The following is an 11,078-nucleotide window of genomic DNA, read 5'->3' on the forward strand; positions in this document are numbered from 1 at the left end:
GATTGTAGAGTCAGTGAGAGAGAGTGAAGAATGAAGACAGTGAGAGGGAGTGAGAATTGAAGAGTCAATAAGAAAGAGTGAGGATTGAAGACAATAAGAGGGGGTGAGGATTGAAGACTCAGTGAGAGGGAGGATTGAAGACAGAGAGTGAGGATTGAAGAGTCAATAAGAGGGAGTGAGGATTGAAGACTCAGTGAGAGGGAGTGAGGATTGAAGAGTCAATACGAGGGAGTGAGGATTGAAGACTCAGTGAGAGGGAGTGAGGCCTGAAGAGTCAATAAGAGGGAGTGAGGATTAAAGAGTCAGTGCGAGAGAGTGAGGATTGAAGAGTCAATAAGAGGGAGTGAGGATTGAAGACTCAGTGAGAGGGAGTGAGGATTGAAGACTCAGTGAGAGGGAGTGAGGATTGAAGACTCAGTGAGAGGGAGTGAGGCCTGAAGAGTCAATAAGAGGGAGTGAGGATTGAAGACAATAAGAGGGGGTGAGGATTGAAGACTCAGTGAGAGGGAGGATTGAAGAGTCAATAAGAGGGAGTGAGGATTGAAGACTCAGTGAGAGGGAGTGAGGATTGAAGAGTCAATACGAGGGAGTGAGGATTGAAGACTCAGTGAGAGGGAGTGAGGATTGAAGACTCAGTGAGAGGGAGTGAGGATTGAAGTCAATAAGAGGGAGTGAGGATTGAAGAGTCAATAAGAGGGAGTGAGGATTGAAGAGTCAGTGAGAGGGAGTGAGGATTGAAGTTAATAAGAGGGAGTGAGGATTGAAGAGTCAATAAGAGGGAGTGAGGATTGAAGAGTCAATAAGAGGGAGTGAGGATTGAAGACTCAGTGAGAGGGAGTGAGGATTGAAGACTCAGTGAGAGGGAGTGAGGATTGAAGACTCAGTGAGAGGGAGTGAGGATTGAAGACTCAGTGAGAGAGAGTGAGGATTGAAGAGTCAATACGAGGGAGTGAGGATTGAAGACTCAGTGAGAGGGAGTGAGGATTGAAGACTCAGTGAGAGGGAGTGAGGATTGAAGTCAATAAGAGGGAGTGAGGATTGAAGAGTCAATAAGAGGGAGTGAGGATTGAAGAGTCAGTGAGAGGGAGTGAGGATTGAAGTTAATAAGAGGGAGTGAGGATTGAAGAGTCAATAAGAGGGAGTGAGGATTGAAGAGTCAATAAGAGGGAGTGAGGATTGAAGACTCAGTGAGAGGGAGTGAGGATTGAAGACTCAGTGAGAGGGAGTGAGGATTGAAGACTCAGTGAGAGGGAGTGAGGATTGAAGACTCAGTGAGAGAGAGTGAGGATTGAAGAGTCAGTGAGAGGGAGTGAGGATTGAAGAGTCAGTGAGAGGGAGTGAGGATTGAAGACTCAGTGAGAGGGAGTGAGGATTGAAGAGTCAATAAGAGGGAGTGAGGATTGAAGACTCAGTGAGAGGGAGTGAGGATTGAAGACTCTGAGAGGGAGTGAGGATTGAAGACTCAGTGAGAGGGAGTGAGGATTGAAGAGTCAGTGAGAGGGAGGATTGAAGACAGTGAGAGTGAGGATTGAAGACAGTGAGAGGGAGTGAGGATTGAAGACTCAGTGAGAGGGAGTGAGGATTGAAGAGTCAATGAGCAGCAGTGTGGAGATGGTGCCACCACTGAGGGGGGGGGGGGGGGAAGCAGGATGGAAGGTAGGCTGGAAACCTTGCTCGGCAGTCTCGGAGGATGGATGCAGGAGAGACGAGGAACGGCAGGGTGGTCGGGGACGTCGAGACGAAGCAACTTCGGGCGGAATGTTCCTCGGGTCCCGGCGAGGCTCCATTCCGACGGACGCCGCGGCAGCCCGGGTCCGACGTTCTCCAGAGGGAAGAGGGAGAGGGGATGAGGTCGGAGGGGTGTGGATATTCAGGAAAGGCTGACACCGAGAACAATGGCGACAATGATAATCAGGATGACGATGCAGGCGATTGCGAGCAGGAGTTTCTGTAAGGGGTGGGAACAGAGGCAAAGGGGCAGGTTAACATCAATGAAGCTCTGGTAACTAAGGTCAGAAAGGTAGTTGGAAAGAGCAACTCATAACATCCACCGAGTTTCTAATACGTGCCCCATCCCCATTCGCCAGATGTTCAAAGGCCTGGCATTAATCTCCGGGGCCTATTCCTGGTGAAGCTGATCGATGCCATCATCCTGGCTCAGGGCCAAACTCAGTTTACATGGAGGATGATGGCTATGCAGGGACAGTACTGAGGGAGTGCCGCACTGTCAGAGGGTCAGTACTGAGGGAGTGCTGCACTGTCAGAGGGTCAGTACTGAGGGAGTGCCGCACTGTCAGAGGGTCAGTACTGAGGGAGTGCCGCACTGTCAGAGGGTCAGTGCTGAGGGAGTGCCGCACTGTCAGAGGGTCAGTACTGAGGGAGTGCTGCACTGTCAGAGGGTCAGTACTGAGGGAGTGCCGCGCTGTCAGAGGGTCAGTACTGAGGGAGTGCTGCACTGTCAGAGGGTCAGTACTGAGGGAGTGCCGCACTGTCAGAGGGTCAGTACTGAGGGAGTGCTGCACTGTCAGAGGGTCAGCACTGAGGGAGTGCCGCATTGTCAGAGGGTCAGTACTGAGGGAGTGCTGCACTGTCAGAGGTCAGTACTGAGGGAGTGCCGCACTGTCAGAGGGTCAGTACTGAGGGAGTGCCGCACTGTCAGAGGGTCAGTACTGAGGGAGTGCTGCACTGTCAGAGGGTCAGTACTGAGGGAGTGCCGCACTGTCAGAGGGTCAGTACTGAGGGAGTGCTGCTCTGTCAGAGGGTCAGTGCTGAGGGAGCTCCGCACTGTCAGAGGGTCAGTACTGAGGGAGTGCTGCACTGTCAGAGGGTCAGTACTGAGGGAGTGCTGCACTGTCAGAGGGTCAGTACTGAGGGAGTGCTGCACTGTCAGAGGGTCAGTACTGAGGGAGTGCTGCATTGTCAGAGGGTCAGTACTGAGGGAGTGCTGCACTGTCAGAGGGTCAGTACTGAGGGAGTGCTGCACTGTCAGAGGGTCAGTTCTGAGGGAGTGCTGCGCTGTCAGAGGGTCAGTACTGAGGGAGTGCTGCACTGTCAGAGGGTCAGTACTGAGGGAGCTGCACTGTCAGAGGGTCAGTACTGAGGGAGTGCTGCACTGTCAGAGGGTCAGTACTGAGGGAGTGCTGCACTGTCAGAGGGTCAGTACTGAGGGAGCTGCACTGTCAGAGGGTCAGTACTGAGGGAGTGCCGCACTGTCAGAGGGTCAGTACTGAGGGAGTGCCGCACTGTCAGAGGGTCAGTACTGAGGGAGTGCTGCACTGTCAGAGGGTCAGTACTGAGGGAGTGCTGCACTGTCAGAGGGTCAGTACTGAGGGAGGCCCGCACTGTCAGAGGGTCAGTACTGAGGGAGTGCTGCACTGTCAGAGGGTCAGTACTGAGGGAGCGCCGCACTGTCAGAGGGTCAGTACTGAGGGAGTGCTGCACTGTCAGAGGGTCAGTACTGAGGGAGTGCTGCACTGTCAGAGGGTCAGTAATGAGGGAGTGCTGCACTGTCAGAGGGTCAGTACTGAGGGAGTGCTGCACTGTCAGAGGGTCAGTACTGAGGGAGTGCCGCACTGTCAGAGGGTCAGTACTGAGGGAGTGCTGCACTGTCAGAGGGTCAGTACTGAGGGAGTGCTGCACTGTCAGAGTGTCAGTACTGAGGGAGTGCAGCACTGTCAGAGGGTCAGTACTGAGGGAGTGCCGCACTGTCAGAGGGTCAGTACTGAGGGAGTGCTGTACTGTCAGAGTGTCAGTACTGAGGGAGTGCAGCACTGTCAGAGGGTCAGTACTGAGGGAGTGCCGCACTGTCAGAGGGTCAGTACTGAGGGAGTGCTGCACTGTCAGAGTGTCAGTACTGAGGGAGTGCAGCACTGTCAGAGGGTCAGTACTGAGGGAGTGCCGCACTGTCAGAGGGTCAGTACTGAGGGAGTGCTGCACTGTCAGAGGGTCAGTACTGAGGGAGTGCCGCACTGTCAGAGGGTCAGTACTGAGGGAGTGCCGCACTATCAGAGGGTCAGTACTGAGGGAGCTCTGCACTGTGGGTCTGCTGAAATGGGTGAATCCCAGGTGGCGCAGTGGTTAGCACTACTGCCTCACGGCACTGCGGACCCGGGTTCGATCTCGGCCCTGGGTCACTGTCCGTGTGGAGTTTGCACATTCTCCCCATGCCTGCGTAGGTCTCACGCCCAGAACCCAGGGTCGGTGGATTGGCCGCGCTAAATTGCCCCTTAATTGGAAAAAAAAAATAATTGGGTAATCGAAATGTAGAAAACAAAATGTGTGAGATTGACTTTCCAAACGAGTCGCTAGAATATTCCGCTGAATTGACAGAATGATCGTCACCACCACCAGCACCAAATGAGGACTGGGTTACTTACTGGCTGGCAGAGGCAGGAATATATGGACCACACTTCACTGATTCAATCCCACAGATAATCCGATAATCAGAGCCACAATCGCCAAAATGCCGACCACAATGACAACAATGATGATGGTTTTCTGTGTACAATGGAGGCAGTGTCAATGTGCACAACAAGGCAGAGAGATAGAAGAGAGACAGGGAGAGGCACAAGAGCTGAGAGCAACGTAACCCAGACCCCCTCACTGCGACGTAACCCAGACCCCCTCACTGCAATGTAACCCAGACCCCCTCACTGTGACGTAACCCAGACCCCCTCACTGCGACGTAACCCAGACACCCTCACTGCAACGTAACTGTGACACCCTCACTGCGACGTAACCCAACCCCCTCACTGCAATGTAACCCAGACCCCCTCACTGCGACGTAACCCAACCCCCTCACTGCAATGTAACCCAGACCCCCTCACTGCGACGTAATCCAGACACCCTCACTGCGATGGATCTGAGACACCCTCACTGCGACGTAACCCAACCCCCTCACTGCGACGTAACCCAACCCCCTCACTGCGACGTAACCCAACCCCCTCACTGCAATGTAACCCAGACCCCCTCACTGCGACGTAATCCAGACACCCTCACTGCAACGTAACTGTGACACCCTCACTGTGACGTAACCCAGACCCCCTCACTGCGACGTAACCCAACCCCCTCACTGCAATGTAACCCAGACCCCCTCACTGCGACGTAATCCAGACACCCTCACTGCAACGTAACTGTGACACCCTCACTGCGACGTAACCCAGACCCCCTCACTGTGACGTAACCCAGACCCCCTCACTGTGACGTAACCCAGACTCCCTCACTGTGACGTAACCCAGACTCCCTCACTGTGACGTAACTGTGACACCCTCACTGCAACGTACCCCAGACCCCCTCACTGCGACGTAACCCAGACCCCCTCACTGTGACGTAACCCAGACCCCCTCACTGTGACGTAACCCAGACCCCCTCACTGCGACGTAACCCAGACACCCTCACTGCGACGTAACCCAGACTCCCTCACTGTGACGTAACCCAGACACCCTCACTGCGATGTAACCCAGACTCCCTCACTGTGACGTAACCCAGACTCCCTCACTGCAATGTAACCCAGACCCCCTCACTGCGACGTAATCCAGACACCCTCACTGCAACGTAACTGTGACACCCTCACTGCAACGTAACCCAGACCCCCTCACTGCGACGTAATCCAGACACCCTCACTGCAACGTAACTGTGACACCCTCACTGCAACGTACCCCAGACCCCCTCACTGCGACGTAACCCAGACTCCCTCACTGCAACGTAACCCAGACCCTCACTGCAACGTAACCCAGACACCCTCACTGCGATGTAACCCAGACCCCCTCACTGCAACGTAACTGTGACACCCTCACTGCAACGTACCCCAGACCCCCTCACTGCGACGTAACCCAGACTCCCTCACTGCGACGTAACCCAGACTCCCTCACTGCAACGTATCCCAGACATCCTCACAGCGACGTAACCCAGACACCCTCACTGCGACGTAACCCAGACTCCCTCACTGTGACGTAACTGTGACACCCTCACTGCAACGTAACTATGACACCTTCACTGCAACGTAACTGTGACACCTTCACTGCAACGTAACCCAGACTCCCTCACTGCAACGTAACCCAGACTCCCTCACTGTGACGTAACCCAGACTCCCTCATTGCAACGTAACCCAGACTCCCTCACTGTGACGTAACCCAGACATCCTCACAGCGACGTAACCCAGACTCCCTCACTGTGACGTAACCCAGACCCCCTCACTGCGACAAAACCCAGACATCCTCACTGTGACGTAACCCAGACACCCTCACTGCGACGTAACCCAGACCCTCACTGCGACGTAACCCAGACCCTCACTGCGACGTAACCCAGACCCCCTCACTGCGACGTAATCCAGACACCCTCACTGCAAAGTAACCCAGACATCATCACTGCAACAGATCTGAGACCCCCTCACTGCGACGTAACCCAGACTCCCTCACTGCGACGTAACCTAGACTCCCTCACTGCGACGTAACCCAGACATCATCACTGCAACAGATCTGAGACCCCCTCACTGCGACGTAACCCAGACTCCCTCAGTGCGACGTAACCCAGACATCCTCACAGCGACGTAACCCAGACTCCCTCACTGCGACGTAACCCAGACCCTCACTGCGACGTAACCCAGACTCCCTCACTGCGACGTAACCCAGACCCTCACTGCGACGTAACCCAGACTCCCTCACTGCGACGTAACCCAGACCCTCACTGCGACATAACCGAGACACACTCACTGCAACGTATCCCAGACCCCATCACTGCGACGTAACCCAGACCCCCTCACTGCAACGTAACCCAGACCCCCTCACTGCAACGTAACTGAGACCCCTCAGAGCAATGTAATTGAGACCCCCTTGTATGACGTGATCCACATCCCCTCTCTCTCTGATATAAGACGCATTGATGCCTCTGTGTTGTTCTAAGTTGTGTTGATAGCTGAAGAGTGGCTGGAGGGTGGGTTTGGGCTGGCAGGGTCTCAGGACGGGGCGGGCAGAGGTGAGGTGGCCTCCGGGTTGGCGTGTGTTTGCCGGGAACGTGTAAATATCTCTGCGGCCTACCTCGCTGCGCCGAACCTGCAGCCTGTTGCGGAGGCCCGATCGCCTCTACCACCCCTTCGAAACCTTTGCCACACCGCACGACCTGCATTGACGGGCACCTGGTATCCCTCCGACTCCCCATCCCTGCGGCTCCCTCCCTTTCTCCAGCGTTGCTGCGGGACTGATGCAAGGCCTGACCGCCCCCCCCAACCCCCGCCGTGTCAATCCCAGGAGCTCCCCTTACCCCTCTCCACCACCCCCGTCAACCCCCCCCCCCCCCCCCCCCCCCCCCCAACCTCACCCCCGCAATAATCGGTCAACCTCGCAGAGCACAAACTCCGGGTTGGCACGATGCGATGCGATGCCTCGCCTAGTGGATAAGGCCGCTGACCGTCACGGGGTTATTCCAGCGAAAGGGGGAAAGAGGTGGACTCCGGTGTCGACCCACGCCGGACCTTCTGGGGGGGGGGGGGGGGGGGGGGGGGGGGGGGGGAGCAGCGCAGTGAAGCGGTCAAGGGTCAGGGAAGGAAGGAGGGAGGGGGTGGGGGGGGGGTCACGGGGTCAAAGGGAGCCAATTCCTTTTGCACTTTCCGCTTCATGCAGCCTCCCCACCTCGGGCCCCACGCACGTAGGAAAGATGGAGGCAGGCTTACCCTTCGTGCCTCACTCTGGTACTTAACAGCCTTTTTGGTGTCGGCAACCGCCCGCTCCACAAAGCCCACCGATTGGTCCATGTTGTTCTCGATCCGGTCGATCATTCCCCCCTGATTGGACGGAGTGGGGTGGGGGGGGGGGGGGGGGGGGAGGTGGGATTGTACGGCAACGTGGGGGTGGGGTAACGTGGCAGGGATGGGGTGGGAGACACAGAGAGAGAGAGAGACAGAGAGAGAGAGAGAGACAAGGCCGGTGAGACGTGGCGGCCATCTTTAGGCCCTGGGCCTTGCTGCTGAGGAGCCTACCTTGCGGGCCCGACTTTGGTACTTGACCGCTTTTTTGGTCTCGATCTTGGCCGACACCACATGCTCGGCCGACTTCATGACATTTGCCTCGATGTTGTCCACGATCTCGCCCTGCGTAAAATCAGAAATGAGAGTCAGCTGCTGAACACGCTTGGCACCGGTGTCAGCTCCCAGCCTGCCACAGGCCAGAGGGCCCCCCCGGAGCTCCTCGGCCTCTGATAGGACAAGGAGGAACACTGGCCTGGCTGTGCATCACCTCAGGAGGCCTGATGGGGCCTCCTCACGCCTGGCCCAGCCTGCACGATTGTGCACAGCAACACACGCAGCATCTCCATCGAAACAGATTCAAACACAGGCAAACATTGGCTCTCTCCCTCTCACACTGTCCCTCTCTCTCTCTCACACCCCCTCTCTCTCTCACACCCCCTCTCTCTCTCTCACACCCCCTCTCTCTCTCTCACACCCACTCTCTCACACTTACTCACTCACACACACACATGTACACACACACACATGTGTGTTTACACTCATATTTACACACAGACACATGCTCACACTCATTTACACACACACACGTTCACACTCACATTTACACACATGCACACATGTTCACACTCACATTTACACACACGCATACACATGTTCAGACCCATATTTACACACACACGTGCACACACACAATGTTCACACTCACGTTTACACACACACATATATACACACATGTTCACACTCACATTTACACACACACATGCACACACACACACGCTGACACACACGCTGACACACACACACGCTGACACACACGCTGACACACACACACGCTGACACACACACACGCTGACACACACACACGCTGACACACGCTGACACACACACGCTGACACGCACACACACTGACACACACACACGCTGACACACACACACGCTGACACACGCTGACACACACACGCTGACACGCACACACACTGACACACACACACGCTGACACACACACACGCTGACACACACACTGACACACACACACACTGACACACACACACGCTGACACACACACACACTGACACACACACACGCTGACACACACACACGCTGACACACACACACACTGACACACACACACGCTGACACACACACACGCTGACACACACACTGACACACACACACACTGACACACACACACGCTGACACACACACACACTGACACACACACACGCTGACACACACACACGCTGACACACACACACACTGACACACACACACACTGACACACACACACTGAGACACACACACGCTGACACACACACACACTGACACACACACACACTGACACACACACGCTGACACACACACACGCTGACACACACACTGACACACACACTGACACACACACACACTGACACACACACACGCTGACACACACACACGCTGACACACACACACGCTGACACACACACTGACACACACACACACTGACACACACACGCTGACACACACACACGCTGACACACACACACGCTGACACACACACACACCCCCTCTCTCTCACACAGTGTACTGTACCTTGCCATAGATTCCTCAGCAGCAATGCATTAGGGTGAAATACAAAAAGGCATCAAACAGGAAAAGATGTCAAATGTAAACACTTTGCCCCCCACCTCCCTCCCACTAACACCAGTTACCATGACAACCTGCCCCAGAGCCCCCCCCATTCCTCCTCCGGGCCCTCCACCCTCAGAGCCTGGGCAGGATACGCGGGTCGCCTCGCGCTGCGTGAGGTCAACCCTCGGCGGCCATTGGGCGCCCTCGGCGAGGTGGCCGCATCGATAATCCCAGGGCGCTCATGGGGCCCCCCGGCGGACACACGGGTTCGAGACCCACCACCGCACCGGGTGGACATTAACCTCAGATCGTAAAATCTGCGATGTGAGGGACGTCATAGCGACGGCGGCCATGACAGTCCCATTGACGACGGCTGAAAGCCCCACCTGGCTGACCAATGTCCATTCGGTGGGGGGGGGGGGGGGGGGAATCTGCCGTCCTTACCTGGTCTGGCCTACACGTGACTCCGGACCCCACAGTGATGTGGTTCAACCCCCCCCCCCACCCCAACGCCAAAATGGCCGAGCGCTCCACTCCTTTCGAAAGGCATCGAGGGACAGCCAACAAATGGGGACCCTGGCCAGCGGCCCCCACACAAGCGGGCGGCTTGGCGAACACCCCCCCCCCCCCCTCACCGAGGATCTTCACCCCAGGTACCTGATTCTCCACCAGCATGGCGATGTCCACGAACATGTCGTGGAGCTCCCGGATGCTGCTCTCCAACCGCACAATGTCCTTGTGCCGAGACTCGATCTCGCTCAGGGCCTGTTTCGAGATCTGCGACTCGATGATCTGAGGGAGGGAGAGAGGGAATAGGAGAGAGAGAGAGAGAGAGAGAGAGGAGGGTGAAGGTTTATTGACGCACCGTGCTGCTATCAGAGTGTCACAGCCTCACCCCGGCCAGTCACGCCGCCCCGGGGCCCAGCTGAGTAAAGGCCCACCCGCGCCCTGCTTGGCCATTCCCCGCGCCAACCCCCGATTGGATGAGCGACTCGCCCCTTAAAGGGGACTGATGAACCATCAATCGAACGCGAGACGAGTTGCTGTACAAAAGTTAGGCTTTAATAAGCTAGAAGTTAGCCCTGCGGTCGACTACAGTAAATGGACGACCGCCGGGCGTACTGGGTATTTATACCCCGCCCTGGAGGCGGGGTTAACTCAGACTCTCGACCAATCAGGGAGCCGTCACATGACTGGTCTCAACCAATCGGTCGAGAGGCACATGATCGACCAGGGCCAATGGTAAGCCGGTGTTCTGCACCAATGGCAGACAGCTATGTTAATCATACCACCACAGGGACAGCTACTACTTCACCCCCCCACACAACCCTCACTAAATTCCTTACACGCATTGGGCTACCATTGGGCGGCACAGTAGCACAGAGCCTAGCACTGCTGCTTCACAGCTCCAGGGTCCCAGGTTCGATTCCCGGCCTGGGTCACTGCCTGTGCGGAGTCTGCACGTTCTCCCCGTGTCTGTGTGGGTTTCCTCCGGGTGCTCCGGTTT

The 11,078-nt window shown here is 56.1% G+C and overlaps 1 protein-coding gene across 1 annotated transcript; it reads right to left on the reverse strand.

The window, feature by feature from the left end:
- Nucleotides 1-1,829: 1,829 nt before the first annotated feature.
- On the reverse strand, nucleotides 1,830-10,376 carry LOC119967904 (syntaxin-3-like). The gene is made up of 4 exons (XM_038801000.1): nucleotides 10,229-10,376; nucleotides 7,973-8,083; nucleotides 4,377-4,497; nucleotides 1,830-1,948 (listed from the first exon to the last, which is right to left on the reverse strand). The coding sequence occupies exons 1-3, from the start codon at nucleotides 10,262-10,264 to the stop codon at nucleotides 4,411-4,413; spliced, it is 234 nt and encodes a 77-aa protein (XP_038656928.1). The 5' UTR covers nucleotides 10,265-10,376; the 3' UTR covers nucleotides 1,830-1,948; nucleotides 4,377-4,410.
- Between the last annotated feature and the right edge of the window lie 702 nt (nucleotides 10,377-11,078).

The sequence above is a fragment of the Scyliorhinus canicula genome, chromosome 6 (assembly GCF_902713615.1).
Source record: "Scyliorhinus canicula chromosome 6, sScyCan1.1, whole genome shotgun sequence".
NCBI classification, from domain to species: Eukaryota; Metazoa; Chordata; class Chondrichthyes; order Carcharhiniformes; family Scyliorhinidae; genus Scyliorhinus; species Scyliorhinus canicula.